General features: G+C 42.0%; 1 protein-coding gene across 50 annotated transcripts in view; it reads left to right on the plus strand.

Annotated features, from left to right (window-relative positions):
• Positions 1-21,540, plus strand: part of BRCA1 (BRCA1 DNA repair associated) — an 81,441-nt gene that overhangs the window by 14,474 nt on the left and 45,427 nt on the right. For 8 of the 50 annotated variants that reach the window (XM_031011552.3, XM_031011555.3, XM_031011556.3 and 5 more), the window contains exons 4-11: positions 4,565-4,642; positions 6,144-6,232; positions 6,839-6,978; positions 11,126-11,231; positions 13,723-13,768; positions 15,084-15,160; positions 16,139-19,564; positions 19,967-20,055. In XM_031011552.3, coding sequence (XP_030867412.3) covers positions 4,565-4,642; positions 6,144-6,232; positions 6,839-6,978; positions 11,126-11,231; positions 13,723-13,768; positions 15,084-15,160; positions 16,139-19,564; positions 19,967-20,055 — 4,051 coding nt within the window. The remainder of the gene's footprint in view (positions 1-4,564; positions 4,643-6,143; positions 6,233-6,838; positions 6,979-11,125; positions 11,232-13,722; positions 13,769-15,083; positions 15,161-16,138; positions 19,565-19,966; positions 20,056-21,540) is intronic. The other 42 variants (XM_055388012.2, XM_055388016.2, XM_055388018.2 and 39 more) reach the window with 7 other exon arrangements.

A 21,540-nucleotide genomic window follows, 5' to 3' on the forward strand; every position in this document is an offset into this window, starting at 1 on the left:
GTGGTACAATCTCGGCTCACTGCAGCCTCTGCCTCCCTGGTTCAAGTGATTCTCCTGCCTCAGCCTCCCAAGTAGCTGGGATTACAGGCGTGCACCACCATGCATGGCTAATTTTTGTATTTTTAGTAGAGACAGGGTTTCACCATGTTGACAAGGCTGATCTCGAACTCCTGACCTCAGGTGATCCGCCCACCTCAGCCTCCCAAAGTGCTGAGATTACAGGCATTAGCCACCACACCCAGCCTTTTATTTTAGTAGAGACCATGTTTCACCATGTTGACCAAGCTGGTCTTGAGCTGACCTGAAGTGATCCGCCCACCTCCACCTCCCAAAATGGTGGGATTATAGGCATGAGCCACCACACCCAGCCTGTAATACTTTTTTGAAGATCTAGAACCACATTGTTCAAAGAGATAGAATGTGAGCAATAAATGTAACTTAAATTTTTCAACAGCTACTTTTTTTTTTTTTTTTTTTTGAGGCAGGGTCTTACTCTGTTGTCCAAGCTGGAGTACAGTGGTGCGATCATGAGGCTTACTGTAGCCTTGACCTCCTAGGCTCAAGCGATCCTGTCACCTCAGTCTCCCAAGTAGCTGGGACTGTAAGTGCACACCACCATATCCAGCTCAATTTTGTGTTTTCTGTAGAGACGGGGTTTCGCCATGTTTCCCAGGCTGGTCTTGAACTTTGCGCTTAACCCATCTGCCCACCTCGGCATCCCAAAGTGCTAGGATTACAGGTGTGAGTCATCATGCCTGGCCAGTATTTTAGTTAGCTCAGTCTTTTCAAGTCATATACAAGTTCATTTTCTTTTAAGTTTAGTTAACAACCTTTATACATGTATTCTTTTTCTAGCATAAAGAAAGATTCGAGGCCGGGTGCGGTGGCTCACGCCTGTAATCCCAGCACTTTGGGAGGCTGAGATGGGCGCATCACGAGGTCAGGAGATCGAGACCATCCTGGCTAACATGGTGAAACCCCGCCTCTACTAAAATTACAAAAAGTTAGCCAGGCGTGGTAGCGGGCACCTGTAGTCCCAGCTACTCAGGAGGCTGAGGCAGGAGAATGGCGTGAACCCGGGAGGCAGAGCTTGCAGTGAGCAGAGATTGTGCCACTGCACTCCAGCCTGAGAGACAGAGCGAGACTCCGTCTAAAAAAAAAAAAAAGATTCGAATCCTTATCTTGGTTGATTTTTGCGTATCTAGTTCCACTGAATTATTTATATAATTGTATAGACTACAGCACGAGACAGCTTAGCTTGTCACTCTACTGTACTATATTCTGCAGTACTATCATAAGGGAATTTCCTCCCTACCCCTGCTCTGAATTGTTCAATTGTACTATTTGCTGGAGTAATGCTTGATGCCTCCTTGATCCATTATACTAGAGTATATGTAGTATTTGTAGATTCTGAAGGAGTGGGAGCCTCTATTCTGAGTTTTAAAGGTACTTATGTACAGTGGAGGTAGCTTTTTGACAGCCTCATCTTCCAAACTATAGAGTCATTGTTTTGTTGAGTGCAATATGGTACTTGAAGCATCTATATCGGCGAAGAAGGACCCAAGTCTCCTTGACCTTACCTACCTACATTCACTTTCTCTGGTAGGAAGATTGTGGGTGCCTCTCTCCAGACTTAGTTTCCATGTCAAAAAAGAAAAAAGGAAGATTGTGGGCTTTGCTACAATCCAATTCTGGATCCAATATAACCTTCATTGCTTACTTACTGTGTGATCTGGGACAAGCCTCTACTCTATAAAAATGAAGATAAGGCCAGGCTTGATGGCTTATGCCTGTAATCCCAGCACGTTGGGATGCCAAGGCAGGAGGATCACTTGAGGTCAGGAGTTCGAGACCAGACTGGGCAATATAGTGAAACCACATCTGTACAAAAATAAAGATAGAAAGTAGCCCAGCGCAATGGCTCACACCTGTAATCCCAGCACTTTGGGAGGCTGAAGCAGGCGATCACTTGAGGTCAGGAGTTCAAGACTGTAGACAGATAGATAGGTAGGTAGATAGATAGATAGGTAGATAGATAGAGATATAGATATAGTTGGGGTTTTTTTGTTTTGTTTTGTTTTGTTTTGAGATGGAGTTTCGCTCTTGTTGCCCAGGCTAGAGTGCAATGGCGCGATCTCAGTTTACTGCAACCTCCGCCTCCCGGGTTCAAGAGATTCTCCTGCCTCAGCCTCCCGAGTAGCCAGGATTATAGGTACATGCCACCATGCCCGGCTAATTTTTGTATTTTTAGTAGAGACAGGGTTTCTCCGTGTTGGTCAGGCTGGTCTCGAACTCCTGACCTCTCCCAAAGTGTTGGGATTACAGGCGTGAGCCATCGTGCCTGGCCTTTTTTTTTTTTTTTTTTTTTTGAGACAGAGTCTTCCTCTGTTGCCCAGGGTGGAGTGCAGTGGCACTCTCTCAGCTCATTGCAACCTCTGCCATCCTGGGTTCCAGTGATTCTCATGCCTTAGCCTCCCAAGTAGCTGGGACTCAGGCGTGTGCCCACCACGCCTGGCTAATTTTGTTGTATTTTTAGTAGAGACAGGGTTTCACCATGTTAGCCAGGCTGGTCTCAAACTCCAGGCCTCAAGTGATCTGCCTGCCTCGGCCTCCTGGGATTGCAGACATGAGCCACTGCACCCGGCCAAGAGAGGGTAATAAATGTTAAATTACCTGGCTAGTAAAAAATATTCTCTAAGTGTCTTTTCTCACAATTCCCAATGCCTTTTTTTTTTTTTTTTTTTTTTGGCACAATCTCACTCTGTTGCCCAGGCTGGAATTCAGTGGTGCAATATTGGCTCACTGTAACCCCCGCCTCACAGGTTCAACTTATTCTCATGCCTCAGCCTCCCGAGTAACTGGGACTACAGTGCACCACCACCACACCCAGCTAATTTTTGAATATTTAGTAGAGACAGGGTTTCACCATGTTGGCCAGGCTGGTCTTGAACTCCTGGCCTCAAGTGATTCACCCACCCCCCAAAGTGCTGGGATTACAGGTGTGGACCACCGTGCACAGCCCTAGTGACTTTTTTTTTAGCCCCTTAATCTTTTCTTTCCTGGGTCTCTTCATTGTCAGTGTCTGCTATTTACTCCCTACCTAGTCACCCCCTTCACCAGTATATTATGTCCTTTATGTTTTATTTTGCAGGATCTTATTTTGCTTTTCTATGGAATCCCCTCCATCTAGAATAGTACTAGACATAGTAAATATTGGTTGTATGAGTGAATCGCTGCTTTTAATTATCATCACCATTGCTCTCTCTACTTCTGGTCTATGATCCACTTTGAGTTAACTTTTGTTATTTGGTGTGAGATAGGAGTATAATTTCATTCTTTTACATGTGGTTATACTTTTGTCTCAACACTGTTTGTTAAAAACACAAAAAGTATTATTTTCCCATTTAATCATCTTTGGCCTGGGCACGGTGGCTCATGCCTGTAATCCCAGCACTCTGGAAGGCCAAGGCAGATGGATCAATTTGAGGCCAGGAGTTCAAGACTAGCCTCGCCAACATGGTGAAACTAAAAATACAAAAAATTAGCTGGATATGGTGGTGCATGTCTGTAATCCCAGCTACTCGGGAGGCTGAGGCACGAGAATTGCTTGAGCCTAGGAGGTGGAGGTTGTAGTGAGCCGAGATTGTGTCACTACCCTCCAGCCTGGGTGATAAAGTGAGTCTGTCTCAAAAAAAAAAAAAAAAAAAAACTTAAGAAAATAAAAATCGTCGGCCAGGCATGGTGGCTCAGGCCTGTAATCCCAGCACTTTGGGAGGCCGAGGCGGGCAGATCACGAGGTCAGGAGATGGAGACCATCCTGGCTAACATGGTGAAACCCCGTCTCTACTAAAAATAAAAAAATTAGCCGGGCATGGTGCTGGGCGCCTGTAGTCCCAGCTGCTCGGGAGGCTGAGGCAGGAGAATGGCGTGAACCCAGGAGGTGGAGCTTGCAGTGAGCCGAGATCGTGCCACTGCACTCCAGCCTGGGAGACAGAGCGAGACTCCGTCTCAAAAAAAAAAAAAAAAAAAAAAAAATTGTCTTGGTATTTATTATTGTTGAAAATCACTTGATCACAGATGTATGTATGAGTTTATTTCTGTACTCTCAATTCTATTTTATTGATGTATGTGTCTATTCTTATGCTATTACCACACTTTCTTGATTACTATAGCTTTGTGGTGAGGTGTTGAGATTTTAAACTAATTATAAGCATCTTACATGAACTACTTACCATTTATATTTGATTATGCAGCATGAAATAATTATGAATATATCATTAAATATGCCATATTAACTTTTATTAAGTTTTATGTGATCATAACAGTAAGCCATATGCATGTAAGTTCAGTTTTCATAGATCATTGCTTATGTAGTTTAGGTTTTTGCTTATGCAGCATCCAAAAACAATTAGGAAACTATTGCTTGTAATTCACCTGCCATTACTTTTTAAATGGCTCTTAAGGGCAGTTGTGAGATTATCTTTTCATGGCTATTTGCCTTTTGAGTATTCTTTCTACAAAAGGAAGTAAATTAAATTGTTCTTTCTTTCTTTATAATTTATAGATTTTGCATGCTGAAACTTCTCAACCAGAAGAAAGGGCCTTCACAATGTCCTTTATGTAAGAATGATATAACCAAAAGGTATATAATTTGGTAATGATGCTAGGTTGGAAGCAACAACAGTAGGAAAAAGTAGAAATTATTTAATAACATAGCGTTCCTATAAAACCATTCATCAGAAAAATTTATAAAAGAGTTTTTAGCACACAGTAAATTATTTCCAAAGTTATTTTCCTGAAAGTTTTATGGGACATCTGCCTTATACAGGTATTAGAAACTTACTGCCTTTCTCTCATGCTTCTAGTGTAAAAACTTGCAGACTTATGTAAAGTAGGGCTGTATCGCCGTGCCCCCATTGTCTGTTAATCTTGTTTTTATATTTTTGATTGTGTTTCCTTTTCTTTTTTTTTTTTTTTTTTAAGACAGGGTCCTGCTCTGTCACTGAGGCTGGAGTGCAGTGGCGTGATCTCAGCTCACTGTAGCCTCTGTCTCCCAGCCACTTCCTGCCTTAGCCTCCCAAATAGCTGGGACTACAGGCACACGCTACCATGCCCGGCCAATTTTTGTATTTTTTGTAGAGATGAGGTTTTACCATGTTGCCCAGGCTGGTAACTCCTGAGCTCAGGTGATCTGCCCACCTCGGCCTCCCAAAGTGCTGGGGTTCACAGGTGTGTGTTTATTTCTATCTAATTATTTACACAAACACAATGTATTTATATATTGTGTATCTCTTCTGCTACAATGTAAATTCTATGAGAGTAGTAACTTTGTCTGTCTCAACACTGTTTTTCCTAAGTTTGGTACATAGTAGGCACTCAGATGCTTAAAGGAATTAATGAATTGTGCTTTAATTCCACTTTACTAAACCCAAATCTCCCTTTGGACATTGTTATCTATGTTTTTTCAAATAAATATAATCATAATTTGACAGAAATCCTTGAGAGGCAGAACTAAGTGAGGGATTGGGCAGGGTTCAGATGTTAAGAACAGTAAGCTCAGCAGGGTGTGATTGCTCATGCCTATAACCCTAGCACTCTAGGAGGCTGAGGTGGGATGATTGCTTGAGGCCAGGAGTTTGAAATCAGCCTGGGCAACATAGTGAGACCCCATCACTACCAACAAAATAAATAAATAAATGTACATGGTGGCATATGCCCATAGTCCTAGCTACTTGGGAGGCTATAGTGGGAGGATAGCTTGAGTACAGAAGTCTGAGGCTGCAGTGAGCTATGATTGTGGCACTGCATGCTAGCCTGGGCAATAGAGCAAGACCCTGTATCTAAATTAAACAAAAAAAAAAAGTACTCTAGTTTTCTATGCAATGCATTATATCTGCTGTGGATTTAGGGCAGTATTATATCAGATAATTTTAGGCATTTGGTAGGCTTAAATGAATGACAAAAAGTTACTAAATCACTGCCATCACACGGTTTATACAGATGTCAATGATGTATTGATTATAGAGGTTTTCTACTGTTGCTGCATCTTATTTTTATTTGTTTACATGTCTTTTCTTATTTTATTGTCCTTAAAAGGTTGATAATCACTTGCTGAGTGTGTTTCTCAAACAATTTAATTTCAGGAGCCTACAAGAAAGTACGAGATTTAGTCAACTTGTTGAAGAGCTATTGAAAATCATTTGTGCTTTTCAGCTTGACACAGGTTTGGAGTGTAAGTGTTGAATATCCCAAGAATGACACTCAAGTGCTGTCCATGAAAACTCAGGAAGTTTGCACAATTACTTTCTATGATGTGGTGATAAGACTTTTTAGTCTAGGTTAATTTTAGTTCTGTATCTGTAATCTGTTTTTAAAAAATTACTCCCACTGGTCTCACACCTTATTTTATCAATCGTAAGGTGCACATTTTTCACATCTTAACATCTCTGAAATTGGGAACATTTTACTATTGAGGGTGTGTCATTTGTTTAATTTGTGTGCTTTCTTTCTTAGTGATACAGAAAATAATAGTGCAACTTACATTGTTGGTGTCTTAGCTTTAGTGAAATACAGTATTGATAGGCAAATTTCTTAGTGTTAAGGTAGAAAACAAGGACTCTAAATAACTTTGATGGTCTGTGTATTTGTTTTTGTTTCCTAGGAGTAAAATTTCCAGTTGATTTTTTAAAATTTGATTTTTTAAAAAAATCACAGGTAACCTTAATGCATTGTCTTAACACAACAAAGAGCATACATAGGGTTTCTCTTGGTTTCTTTGATTATAATTCATACATTTTTCTCTAACTGCAAACATAATGTTTTCCCTTGTATTTTACAGATGCAAACAGTTATAATTTTGCAAAAAAGGAAAATAACTCTCCTGAACATCTAAAAGATGAAGTTTCTATCATCCAAAGTACGGGCTACAGAAGCCGTGCCAAAAGACTTCTACAGAGTGAACCCGAAAATCCTTCCTTGGTAAAACCATTTGTTTTCTTCTTCTTCTTCTTCTTTTCTTTTTTTTTTCTTTTTTTTTTTTTTTTTTGAGATGGAGTCTTGCTCTGTGGCCCAGGCTAGAATCAGTCCTCCTGCCTTAGCCCCCTTAGTAGCTGGGATTACAGGCACGCGCCACCATGCCAGGCTAATTTTTGTATTTTTAGTAGAGACGGGGTTTCATCATGTTGGCCAGGCTGGTCTCGAACTCCTAACCTCAGGTGATCCACCCACCTCGGCTCCCCAAATTGCTGGGATTACAGGTGTGAGCCACTGTGCCCGGCCGGTAAAACCATTTTCATTTATTCTGGCAACATCTCTTTATTGAGCATTGTGAATATGTTAGTGAATGTGCTAGATGCTCATAGATTTATATAAAAAGTTAGTGAAGAAGGAAAGATGGTATATTAAGTGGTTAGACAAGTGTTCTAATCAGTTAGAGTTCAGAGAAGGTCAGGGTACCTGATATAATCAAGAGAGAGACCTTACAGCCAGGTGAGGTGAATGTACCTATAATCCCAGCTACTTAGGAGGCTGAAATGGGAGGATCACTTGAGTCCAGGTTTGAGACCAGCCCAGGCAACATAGCAGGATCCCCATCAGATACGCCAAAAAGACAGATTTCTTTTTTTTTTTTTTTTTTTTTTGAGACAGAGTCTCGCTCTGTCGCCCAGGCTGGAGCGCAGTGACACGATGTCAGCTCACTGCAACCTCCGCCTCCCAGGTTCAAGTGATTCTCCTGCCTCAGCCTCCTGAGTAGTTGGGACTACAGGGGTATGACACCAGACCTGGCTAATTTTTGTAATTTTAGTAGAGTCAGGGTTTCACCATATTGGTCAGGCTGGTCTCGAACTCCTGACCTCAGGTGATCCACCCTCCTTGGCCTCCCAGAGTGCTGGGATTACAGGCGTGAGCCACCAAGCCCGGCCAAAAAAGAGAGCTCCTATAGGCCCTTCCTTGCTTTGGAGCTTTATCTGCTCTGTGATGCTTATCTAAAATAGCCATAAGGTCACTGATATTTTTAAGCATTTGGAAATTACTTCAGCTGGGTGCCATGGCTCATGCCTATAATCCCAACACTTTGGGAGGCTGAGGTAGGAGGTCCTTTGAGCCCAGCTTGGGCAACACAGTGAGACACTGTCTCTGCAATTAAAAAAAAAAAAAAGTAGCTGGGTGCCGTGGCTCACGCCTATAATTCCAGCACTAGGAGGCTTGAGGATTGCCTGAGCTCAGGAGTTTCAAGACCAGTTTGGGCAACATAGCAAGTCCTTGTCTATATTAAAAGTTTTTTTAAATTATCTGAGCATGGTGGTGTGTGCCTGTAGTCCCAGCTACTTGGGAAGCTGAGACAGAAGGATCACTTGAGTCCAGGAGATGTAGACTACAGTGAGCTATGATCACTCCACTGCACTTCAGCGTGGGCGGCAAAGCAAGATCTAGTTGCAAAAAAAAAAAAGAACTGGCTGGGCGCGGCGGCTAACACCTGCAATCCCAGCACCTTGGGAGGCTGAGGCCAGTGGATCATGAGGTCAGGAGATTGAGACCACCCTGGCCAACATGGTGAAACCCGGTCTCTACTAAAAATACAAAAATTAGCTGGGTGTGGTGGCACGTGCCTGTAATCCCAGCTACTCCAGAGGCTGAGGCTGGAGAATCACTTGAACCTGAGAGTCGGAGGTTACAGTGAGCCGAGATTGCGCCACTGCACTCCAGCCTGGCGACAGAGCGAGACTCCGTCTCAAAAAAAAAAAAAAAAAAAAAAAAAGCTTCACGCCTGTAATCCCAGCACTTTGGGAGGCCGAGTCTAGTGGATCACGAGGTGAGGAGATCAAGACTATCCTGGCTCACACGGTGAAAGCCCGTCTGTACTAAAAACACAAAAAAAATAGCCGAGCGTGATGGCGGACTCCTGTAGTCCCAGCTACTCGGGAGGCTGAGGCAGGAGAATGGCATGAACCCGGGAGGCGGAGCTTGCAGTGAGCCGAGATCCCGCCACTGCACTCCAGCCTGGGCGACAGAGTGAGACTCTGTCTCAAAAAAAAAAACAAAAAAACTTAGCTGGGCGTGGTGGTATGCACCTGTGGTCCTAGCTACTTGGGAGGCTGAGGCTGGAGCATTGCTTTAACATAGAGAGTCAAGGCTGCAGTTGAGCTATGACTGTGCCACTGGACTCCAGCGCAGGTGACTGAGACCCTATCTTTTAAAAAAAGGGAAAATTACTTGAACTTAAAAGGTGTAAGTGTTAAAGAAAATGTAGTGATTTGCTCTGTTGTTACTTATATGTACATGAATGATGGAGATCTTAAAAAGTAATAATTCTGGGGCTGGGCGTAGTAGCTTGCACCTGTAATCCCAGCACTTCGGGAGGCTGAGGCAGGCAGATAATTTGAGGTCAGGAGTTTGAGACCAGCCTGGCCAACATGGTGAAACCCATCTCTACTAAAAATACAAAAATTAGCTGTGTGTGTTGGCACGTGCCTGTAATCCCAGCTACTCGGGAGGCGGAGGCACAAGAATTGCTTGAACCTAGGACGCAGAGTTTGCAGCGAGCCAAGATCGCGCCACTGCACTCCAGCCTGGGTCGTAGAGTGAGACTCTGTCTCAAAAAAGAAAAAAAAGTAATTGTTCTAGCTGGGCGCAGTGGCTCTTGCCTGTAATCCCAGCACTTTGGGAGGCCAAGGCGGGTGGATCTCTTGAGTCCTAGAGTTCAAGACCAGCCTGGGCAATGTGGTGAAACCCCATCGCTACAAAAAATACAAAAATTAGCCAGGCATGGTGGCGTGCGCATGTAGTCCCAGCTCCTTGGGAGGCTGAGGTGGGAGGATCACTTGAACCCAGGAGACAGAGGTTGCAGTGAACCGAGATCACGCCACCACGCTCCAGCCTGGGCAACAGAACAAGACTCTGTCTAAAAAAATACAAATAAAATAAAAGTAGTTCTTATAGTACCAGCATTCATTTTTCAAAAGATATAGAGCTAAAAAGGAAGGAAAAAAAAGTAATGTTGGGCTTTTAAATACTCGTTCCTATACTAAATGTTCTTAGGAGTGCTGGGGTTTTATTGTCATCATTTATCCTTTTTAAAAATGTTATTGGCCAGGCACGGTGGCTCATGGCTGTAATCCCAGCACTTTGGGAGGCCGAGGCAGGCAGATCACCTGAGGTCAGGAGTGTGAGACCAGCCTGGCCAACATGGCGAAACCTGTCTCTGCTAAAAATACAAAAATTAACTAGGCGTGGTGGCGTGCGCCTGTAGTCCCAGCTACTTGGGAGGCTCAGGCAGGAGAATCAACTGAACCAGGGAGGTGGAGGTTGCAGTGTGCCGAGATCGCGCCACTGCACTCTAGCCTGGCAACAGAGCAAGATTCTGTCTCAAAAAAAGAAAAACATATATATACATATATCCCAAAGTGCTGGGATTACATATATATATATATGTAATATACACACACACACACACACACACATATATATGTGTATATATATACACACACACACACAAATTAGCCAGGCATAGTTGCACGCGCTTGTAGTCCCAGCTACTCAGGAGGCTGAGGCAGGAGAATCTCTTGAACTTAGGAGGCGGAGGTTGCAGTGAGCTGAGATTGCGCCACTGCACTCCAGCCTGGGTGACAAAGCAGGACTCTGTACACCCCCCAAAACAAAAAAAAAAGTTATCAGATGTGATTGGAATGTATATCAAGTATCAGCTTCAAAATATGCTATACTAATACTTCAAAAATTACACAAATAATACATAATCAGGTTTGAAAAATTTAAGACAACAGAAAAAAAATATTCAAATCACACATATCCCACACATTTTATTATTACTACTACTATTATTTTGTAGAGACTGGGTCTCACTCTGTTGCTTATGCTGGTCTTGAACTCCTGGCCTCAAGCAGTCCTGCTCCAGCCTCCCAAAGTGCTGGGATTATAGGCATGAGCTACCGCTCCCAGCCCCAGACATTTTAGTGTGTAAATTCCTGGGCATTTTTTCCAGGCATCATACATGTTAGCTGACTGATGATGGTCAATTTATTTTGTCCATGGTGTCAAGTTTCTCTTCAGGAGGAAAAGCACAGAACTGGCCAACAATTGCTTGACTGTTCTTTACCATACTGTTTAGCAGGAAACCGGTCTCAGTGTCCAACTCTCTAACCTTGGAACTGTGAGAACTCTGAGGACAAAGCAGCGGATACAACCTCAAAAGAAGTCTGTCTACATTGAATTGGGTAAGGGTCTCAGGTTTTTTAAGTATTTAATAATAATTGCTGGATTCCTTATCTTATAGTTTTGCCAAAAATCTTGGTCATAATTTGTATTTGTGGTAGGCAGCTTTGGGAAGTGAATTTTATGAGCCCTATGGTGAGTTATAAATAATGTAAAAGACGCAGTTCCCACCTTGAAGAATCTTACTTTAAAAAGGGAGCAAAAGAGGCCAGGCACGGTGGCTCACACCTGTAATCCCAGCACTTTGGGAGGCCAAAGTGGGTGGATCACCTGAGGTCGGGAGTTCGAGACCAGCCTAGCCAACATGGAGAAACTCTGTCTGTACCAAAAAATACAAAATTAGCCAGGTGTCGTGGCACATACCTATAATCCCAGCTACTCGGGAGGCTGAGGCAGGAGAATCACTTGAACCCAGGAGGTGGAGGTTGCGGTGAACCGAGATCGCACTATTGCACTCCAGCCTGGGCAAAAATAGCGAAACTCCATCTAAAAAAAAAAAAGAGAGCAAAAGAAAGAATATCTGGTTTTAAATATGTGTAAATATGTTTTGGAAAAATGGAGAGTAGCAATAAGAAAAAACATGATGGATTGCTACAGTATTTAGTTCCAAGATAAATTGTACTAGATGAGGAAGCCTTTTAAGAAGAGCTGAATCGCCAGGCGCGGTGGCTCACGCCTGTAATCCCAGCACTTTGGGAGGCCGAGGTGGGCGGATCACCTGAGGTCGGGAGTTCAAGACCAGCCTGACCAACATGGAGAAACCCCATCTCTACTAAAAAAAAAAAAAAAAAAATTAGCCGGGGTGGTGGCTTATGCCTGTAATCCCAGCTACTCAGGAGGCTGAGGCAGGAGAATCGCTTGAACCCAGGAGGCGGAGGTTGCGGTGAGCCAAGATCGCACCATTGCACTCCAGCCTAGGCAACAAGAGTGAAACTCCATCTCAAAAAAAAAAAAAAAGAGCTGAATCTTGGCTGGGCAGGATGGCTCGTGCCTGTAATCCTAACGCTTTGGAAGACTGAGGCAGAAGGATTGGTTGAGTCCACGAGTTTAAGACCAGCCTGGCCAACATAGGGGAACCCCGTCTCTATTTTTAAAATAATAATACATTTTTGGCCAGGTGCGGTGGCTCATGCCTGTAATCCTAACACTTTGGGAGGCTGAGGCAGGTAGATCACCTGAGGTCAGAGTTCGAGACCAGCCTGGATAACCTGGTGAAACCCCTCTTTACTAAAAATACAAAAAAAAAAAAAAAAAAAATTAGCTGGGTGTGGTAGCACATGCTTGTAATCCCAGCTACTTGGGAGGCTGAGGCAGGAGAATCGCTTGAACCAGGGAGGCGGAGGTTACAATGAGCCAACACTACACCACTGCACTCCAGCCTGGGCAATAGAGTGAGACTCCATCTCAAAAAAATAATAATTTTTAAAAATAATAAATTTTTTTAAGCTTATAAAAAGAAGAGTTGAGGCCAGCATAGTAGCTCACATCTGTAATCTCAGCAGTGGCAGAGGATTGCTTGAAGCCAGGAGTTTGAGACCAGCCTGGGCAACATAGCAAGACCTCATCTCTACAAAAAAATTTCTTTTTTAAATTAGCTGGGTGTGGTGGTGTGCATCTGTAGTCCCAGCTACTCAGGAGGCAGAGGTGAGTGGATAGATTGAACCCAGGAGTTTGAGGCTGTAGTGAGCTATGATCATGCCACTGCACTCCAACCTGGGTGACAGAGCAAGACCTCCAGAAAAAAAAAAAAAGGGGCTGCTGAGCTCAGAATTCAAACTGGGCTCTCAAATTGGATTTTCTTTTAGAATATATTTATAATTAAAAAGGGTAGCCATCTTTTGAGCTCCCAGGCACCACCATCTATTTATCATAACACTTACTGTTTTCCCCCCTTATGATCATAAATTCCTAGACAACAGGCATTGTAAAAATAGTTATAGTAGTTGATATTTAGGAGCACTTAACTATATTCCAGGCACTATTGTGCTTTTCTTGTATAACTCATTAGATGCTTGTCAGACCTCTGAGATTGTTCCTATTATACTTATTTTACAGGTGAGAAAATTAAGGCACAGAGAGGTTATGAAATTTTTCCAAGGTATTAAACCTAGTAAGTGGCTGAGCCATGATTCAAACCTAGGAAGTTAGATGTCAGAGCCTGTGCTTTTTTTTTGTTTTTGTTTTTGTTTTCAGTAGAAACGGGGGTCTCACTTTGTTGGCCAGGCTGGTCTTGAACTCCTAACCTCAAATAATCCACCCATCTTGGCCTCCTCAAGTGCTGGGATTACAGGTGAGAGCCACTGTGCCTGGCGAAGCCCGTGCCTTTAACCACTTCTCTGTATTACATACTAGCTTAACTAGCATTGTACCTGCCACAGTAGATGCTCAGTAAATATTTCTAGTTGAATATCTGTTTTTCAACAAGTACATTTTTTTAACCCTTTTAATTAAGAAAACTTTTATTGATTTATTTTTTGGGGGGAAATTTTTTAGGATCTGATTCTTCTGAAGATACCGTTAATAAGGCAACTTATTGCAGGTGAGTCAAAGAGAACCTTTGTCTATGAAGCTGGTATTTTCCTATTTAGTTAATATTAAGGATTGATGTTTCTCTCTTTTTAAAAATATTTTAACTTTTATTTTAGGTTCAGGGATGTATGTGCAATTTGTTATATAGGTAAACACACGACTTGGGATTTGGTGTACAGATTTTTTTCATCATCTGGGTACTAAGCATACCCCACAGTTTTTTGTCTGCTTTCTTTCTGAATTTCTCCCTCTTCCCACCTTCCTCCCTCAAGTAGGCTGGTGTTTCTCCAGACTAGAATCATGGTATTGGAAGAAACCTTAGAGATCATCTAGTTTAGTTCTCTCATTTTATAGTGGAGGAAATACCCTTTTTGTTTGTTGGATTTAGTTATTAGCACTGTCCAAAGGAATTTAGGATAACAGTAGAACTCTGCACATGCTTGCTTCTAGCAGATTGTTCTCTAAGTTCCTCATATACAGTAATATTGACACAGCAGTAATTGTGACTGATGAAAATGTTCAAGGACTTCATCTTCAACTCTTTCTTTCCTCTGTTCCTTATTTCTACATATCTCTCAAGCTTTGTCTGTATGTTATATAATAAACTACAAGCAGCCCCAACTATGTTACCTACCTTCCTTAGGAATTATTGCTTGACCCAGGTTTTTTTTTTTTTTTGGAGACGGGGTCTTGCCCTGTTGCCAGGATGGAGTGTAGTGGCGCCATCTTGGCTCACTGCAATCTCCAACTCCCTGGTTCAAGCGATTCTCCTGTCTCAATCTCACGAGTAGCTGGGACTACAGGTATACACCACCACGCCCGGTTAATTGACCATTCCATTTCTTTCTCTCTTTTTTTTTTTTTTTTTTTTGAGACAGAGTCTTGCTCTGTTGCCCAGGCTGGAGTACAGAGGTGTGATCTCACCTCTCCACAACGTCTGCCTCCCAGGTTGAAGCCATACTCCTGCCTCAGCCTCTTTAGTAGCTGGGACTACAGGTGCGTGCCACCACACCCGGCTAATTTTTGTATTTTTAGTAGACATGGGGTTTCACCATGTTGGCCAGGCTGGTCTTGAACTCATGACCTCAAGTGGTCCACCCGCCTCGGCCTCCCAAAGTGCTGGAATTACAGGCTTGAGCCACCGTGCCCAGCAACCATTTCATTTCAACTAGAAGTTTCTAAAGGAGAGAGCAGCTTTCACTAACTAAATAAGATTGGTCAGCTTTCTGTAATCGAAAGAGCTAAAATGTTTGATCTTGGTCATTTGACAGTTCTGCATACATGTAACTAGTGTTTCTCATTAGGACTCTGTCTTTTCCCTATAGTGTGGGAGATCAAGAATTGTTACAAATCACCCCTCAAGGAACCAGGGATGAAATCAGTTTGGATTCTGCAAAAAAGGGTAATGGCAAAGTTTGCCAACTAACAGGCACTGAAAAGAGAGTGGGTAGACACAGTACTGTAATTAGATTATTCTGAAGACCATTTGGGACCTTTACAACCCACAAAATCTCTTGGCAGAGTTAGAGTATCATTCTTTGTCAAATGTCATGGTATGGTCTGATAGATTTAAATGGTACTAGACTAATATAGCTATAATAAGACCTTCTGTAACTGATTGTTGCCCTTTCGTTGTTGTTTTTTTTTCTTTTTTTTGAGATGGGGTCTCACTCTGTTGCCCAGGCTGGAGTGCAGTGATGCAATCTTGGCTCACTGCAACCTCCACCTCCAAGGCTCAAGCTATCCTCCCACTTCAGCCTCCTGAGTAGCTGGGACTACAGGCGCACGCCACCACACCCGGTTAATTTTTTGTGGTTTTATAGAGATGGGGTTTCACCATATTACCGAGGCTGGTCTCAAACTCCTGGACTCAAGCAGTCTGCCCACTTCAGCCTCCCAAAGTGCTGCAGTTACAGGCTTGAGCCACTGTGCCTGGCCTGCCCTTTACTTTTAATTGGTGTATTTGTGTTTCATCTTTTACCTACTGGTTTTTAAATATAGGGAGTGGTAAGTCTGTAGATAGAACAGAGTATTAAGTAGACTTAATGGCCAGTAATCTTTAGAGTACATCAGAACCGGTTTTCTGATGGCCAATCTGCTTTTAATTCACTCTTAGACGTTAGAGAAATAGGAGGTGTGGTTTCTGCATAGGGAAAATTCTGAAATTAAAAATTTAATGGATCCTAAGTGGAAATAATCTAGGTAAATAGGAATTAAATGAAAGAGTATGAGCTACATCTTCAGTATACTTGGTAGTTTATGAGGTTAGTTTCTCTAATATAGCCAGTTGGTTGATTTCCACCTCCAAGGTGTATGAAGTATGTATTTTTTTAATGACAATTCAGTTTTTGAGTACCTTGTTATTTTTGTATATTTTCAGCTGCTTGTGAATTTTCTGAGACGGATGTAACGAATACTGAACATCATCAACCCAGTAATAATGATTTGAACACCACTGAGAAGCGTGCAACTGAGAGGCATCCAGAAAAGTATCAGGGTAGTTCTGTTTCAAACTTGCATGTGGAGCCATGTGGCACAAATACTCATGCCAGCTCATTACAGCATGAGAACAGCAGTTTATTACTCACTAAAGACAGAATGAATGTAGAAAAGGCTGAATTCTGTAATAAAAACAAACAGCCTGGCTTAGCAAGGAGCCAACATAACAGATGGGCTGGAAGTAAGGAAACATGTAATGATAGGTGGACTCCCAGCACAGAAAAAAAGGTAGATCTGAATGCTGATCCCCTGTGTGAGAGAAACGAATGGAATAAGCAGAAACTGCCATGCTCAGAGAATCCTAGAGATACTGAAGATGTTCCTTGGATAACACTAAATAGCAGCATTCAGAAAGTTAATGAGTGGTTTTCCAGAAGTGATGAACTGTTAGGTTCTGATGACTCACATGATGGGGGGTCTGAATCAAATGCCAAAGTAGCTGATGTATTGGACGTTCTAAATGAGGTAGATGAATATTCTGGTTCTTCAGAGAAAATAGACTTACTGGCCAGTGATCCTCATGAGGCTTTAATATGTAAAAGTGAAAGAGTTCACTCCAAATCAGTAGAGAGTAATATTGAAGACAAAATATTTGGGAAAACCTATCGGAGGAAGGCAAGCCTCCCCAGCTTAAGCCATGTAACTGAAAATCTAATTATAGGAGCATTTGTTACTGAGCCACAGATAATACAAGAGCGTCCCCTCACAAATAAATTAAAGCGTAAAAGGAGAGCTACATCAGGCCTTCATCCTGAGGATTTTATCAAGAAAGCAGATTTGGCAGTTCAAAAGACTCCTGAAATGATAAATCAGGGAACTAACCAAATGGAGCAGAATGGTCAAGTGATGAATATTACTAATAGTGGTCATGAGAATAAAACAAAAGGTGATTCTATTCAGAATGAGAAAAATCCTAACCCAATAGAATCACTAGAAAAAGAATCTGCTTTCAAAACGAAAGCTGAACCTATAAGCAGCAGTATAAGCAATATGGAACTCGAATTAAATATCCACAATTCAAAAGCGCCTAAAAAGAATAGGCTGAGGAGGAAGTCTTCTACCAGGCATATTCATGCGCTTGAACTAGTAGTCAGTAGAAATCTAAGCCCACCTAATTGTACTGAATTGCAAATTGATAGTTGTTCTAGCAGTGAAGAGATAAAGAAAAAAAAGTACAACCAAATGCCAGTCAGGCACAGCAGAAACCTACAGCTCATGGAAGATAAAGAACCTGCAACTGGAGCCAAGAAGAGTAACAAGCCAAATGAACAGACAAGTAAAAGACATGACAGCGATACTTTCCCAGAGCTGAAGTTAACAAATGCACCTGGTTCTTTTACTAACTGTTCAAATACCAGTGAACTTAAAGAATTTGTCAATCCTAGCCTTCCAAGAGAAGAAAAAGAAGAGAAACTAGAAACAGTTAAAGTGTCTAATAATGCCGAAGACCCCAAAGATCTCATGTTAAGTGGAGAAAGGGTTTTGCAAACTGAAAGATCTGTAGAGAGTAGCAGTATTTCATTGGTACCTGGTACTGATTATGGCACTCAGGAAAGTATCTCGTTACTGGAAGTTAGCACTCTAGGGAAGGCAAAAACAGAACCAAATAAATGTGTGAGTCAGTGTGCAGCATTTGAAAACCCCAAGGGACTAATTCATGGTTGTTCCAAAGATACTAGAAATGACACAGAAGGCTTTAAGTATCCATTGGGACATGAAGTTAACCACAGTCGGGAAACAAGCATAGAAATGGAAGAAAGTGAACTTGATGCTCAGTATTTGCAGAATACATTCAAGGTTTCAAAGCGCCAGTCATTTGCTCTGTTTTCAAATCCAGGAAATCCAGAAGAGGAATGTGCAACATTCTCTGCCCACTCTAGGTCCTTAAAGAAACAAAGTCCAAAAGTCACTTTTGAATGTGAACAAAAGGAAGAAAATCAAGGAAAGAATGAGTCTAATATCAAGCCTGTACAGACAGTTAATATCACTGCAGGCTTTCCTGTGGTTTGTCAGAAAGATAAGCCAGTTGATTATGCCAAATGTAGTATCAAAGGAGGCTCTAGGTTTTGTCTATCATCTCAGTTCAGAGGCAACGAAACTGGACTCATTACTCCAAATAAACATGGACTTTTACAAAACCCATATCATATACCACCACTTTTTCCCATCAAGTCATTTGTTAAAACTAAATGTAAGAAAAACCTGCTAGAGGAAAACTTTGAGGAACATTCAATGTCACCTGAAAGAGAAATGGGAAATGAGAACATTCCAAGTACAGTGAGCACAATTAGCCGTAATAACATTAGAGAAAATGTTTTTAAAGAAGCCAGCTCAAGCAATATTAATGAAGTAGGTTCCAGTACTAATGAAGTGGGCTCCAGTATTAATGAAGTAGGTTCCAGTGATGAAAACATTCAAGCAGAACTAGGTAGAAACAGAGGGCCAAAATTGAATGCTATGCTTAGATTAGGGGTTTTGCAACCTGAGGTCTATAAACAAAGTCTTCCTGGAAGTAATTGTAAGCATCCTGAAATAAAAAAGCAAGAATATGAAGAAGTAGTTCAGACTGTTAATACAGATTTCTCTCCATGTCTGATTTCAGATAACTTAGAACAGCCTATGGGAAGTAGTCATGCATCTCAGGTTTGTTCTGAGACACCTGATGACCTGTTAGATGATGGTGAAATAAAGGAAGATACTAGTTTTGCTAAAAATGACATTAAGGAAAGTTCTGCTGTTTTTAGCAAAAGCGTCCAGAGAGGAGAGCTTAGCAGGAGTCCTAGCCCTTTCACCCATACACATTTGGCTCAGGGTTACCGAAGAGGGGCCAAGAAATTAGAGTCCTCAGAAGAGAACTTATCTAGTGAGGATGAAGAGCTTCCCTGCTTCCAACACTTGTTATTTGGTAAAGTAAGCAATATACCTTCTCAGTCTACTAGGCATAGCACCGTTGCTACCGAGTGTCTGTCTAAGAACACAGAGGAGAATTTATTATCATTGAAGAATAGCTTAAATGACTGCAGTAACCAAGTAATATTGGCAAAGACATCTCAGGAACATCACCTTAGTGAGGAAACAAAGTGTTCTGCTAGCTTGTTTTCTTCACAGTGCAGTGAATTGGAAGACTTGACTGCAAATACAAACACCCAGGATCCTTTCTTGATTGGTTCTTCCAAACAAATGAGGCATCAGTCTGAAAGCCAGGGAGTTGGTCTGAGTGACAAGGAATTGGTTTCAGATGATGAAGAAAGAGGAACGGGCTTGGAAGAAAATAATCAAGAAGAGCAAAGCATGGATTCAAACTTAGGTATTGGAACCAGGTTTTTGTGTTTGCCCCAGTCTATTTATAGAAATGAGCTAAATGTTTATGCTTTTGGGGAGCACATTTTACAAATTTCCAAGTATAGTTAAAGGAACTGCTTCTTAAACTTGAAACATGTTCCTCCTAAGGTGCTTTTCATAGAAAAAAGTCCTTCACACAGCTAGGACATCATCTTTGACTGAATGAGCTTTAACATCCTAATTACTGGTGGACTTACTTCTGGTTTCATTTTATAAAAGCAAATTCCGGTGTCCCAAAGCAAGGAATTTAATCATTTTGTGTGACATGAAAGTAAAGCCAGTCCTGCCAATGAGAAGAAAAAGACACAGCAAGTTGCAGCGTTTATAGTCTGCTTTTACATCTGAACCTCTGTTTTTGTTATTTAAGGTGAAGCAGCATCTGGGTGTGAGAGTGAAACAAGCGTCTCTGAAGACTGCTCAGGGCTATCCTCTCAGAGTGACATTTTAACCACTCAGGTAAAAAGCGTGTGTGTGTGTGTGCACATGCGTGTGTGTGGTGTCCTTTGCATTCAGTAGTATGTATCCCACATTCTTAAGTTTGCTGACATCATCTCTTTGAATTAATGGCACAATTGTTTGTGGTTCATTGTCTCCTTAAATTAGACTGTAAGCACCTTGATGGAACTCATACTACCTTTTATTTCACACACACGCACACGCGCACACACGGCCTACACACACACTGCCTAGCTCATTGTAGCATACTAAATACTGATTTTAATGAATAAGCTAAACCTTCGAAACCCATTTGCTAATCCCAGCACTTTGGGAGGCCAAGGTGGGTGGATCATCTCAGGTCAGAAGTTTGAGACCAGCCTGGCCAACATGGTGAAACCCCACATCTACTAAAAATACAAAAATTAGCTGGGCGTGGTGGCCAATGCCTTGTAATCCCAGCTACTCTGGAGGCTGAGACAGGAGAATCGCCTGAACCTGGGAGGCGGAGGTTGCACTGAGCTGGGATTGTACCACTGCACTCCAGCCTGGGTGACAAAGTGAGACTCCATCTCAAAAACAAACAAACAAAAACACATCATTTCCCCTATAGCAAAAACATGACGGCACTTACTGTATCAAGAGAGGTGAGAAAAAGGAGCCACAGCAGGATGATTCAAGGGGCTCTGCATAGCTCCATTTTAAGAATATGCCTACTGCAGGTCAGAGAAGGTAAGCAAACTGCCTAAGGCCACACAGCCAGGTACAGAACTCTCACCAATATTATTGCCAGCAATTGCAATTTTGGTGTTTATTCTTGGTACCAAGTTGGAGACTATAGGGTTCTCTTCCTAATAGAGACCATCTAGCCTTTCACTGTTTTGTGGATACTTCTTTCTCTTCTTTTTTTTTTTCTTCCCTTTTAAAATCTAGTTATTTTTTTCTTTTTGGTTTCTTTGACACAGGGTCTCTTACTCTGTTACCCAGGCTGGAATGGAGTAGTGCAGTCATGGTTCACTGTAGCTTTGACTTCCTGGGCTCAAGCGATCCTCCTACCTCAGCTTCCCGAGTAGCTGGGACCACAGGCGCCCACCAACACCTCCAGCTAATTTTTAAGTTTTTACTAGAGACGACATCTCACTATGTTGCCCAGGCTGGTCTCAAAATCCTGGGCTCAAGTGATCCCACCTCAGCCTCCCAAAATGCTGGGATTACAGGTGTGTGCAACCACGCCTGGCCTATTTTTTTTTTAATTGCTCATAAATCATCTTTTTTCTTTAAAAAAAGAAAGATGGGAGGCTAAAGCAGGAGAATCACTTGAACCCAGGAGGCGGAGGTTGCAGTGAGCTGAGATCATGCTGCTGCTCTCCAGCCTGGGCAACAAGAGTGAAACTCCATCTCAAAAAAAAAAGAAAGTACACAATTTTACTTTCTGGACCTAATGGTCAAGGCCAATAATTTGGTCACCTATGAAGTAAATAAAAGCTTTACCATATATATGACCAT

Source organism: Gorilla gorilla, chromosome 4, assembly GCF_029281585.2.
Source record: "Gorilla gorilla gorilla isolate KB3781 chromosome 4, NHGRI_mGorGor1-v2.1_pri, whole genome shotgun sequence".
NCBI lineage: Eukaryota > Metazoa > Chordata > Mammalia > Primates > Hominidae > Gorilla > Gorilla gorilla.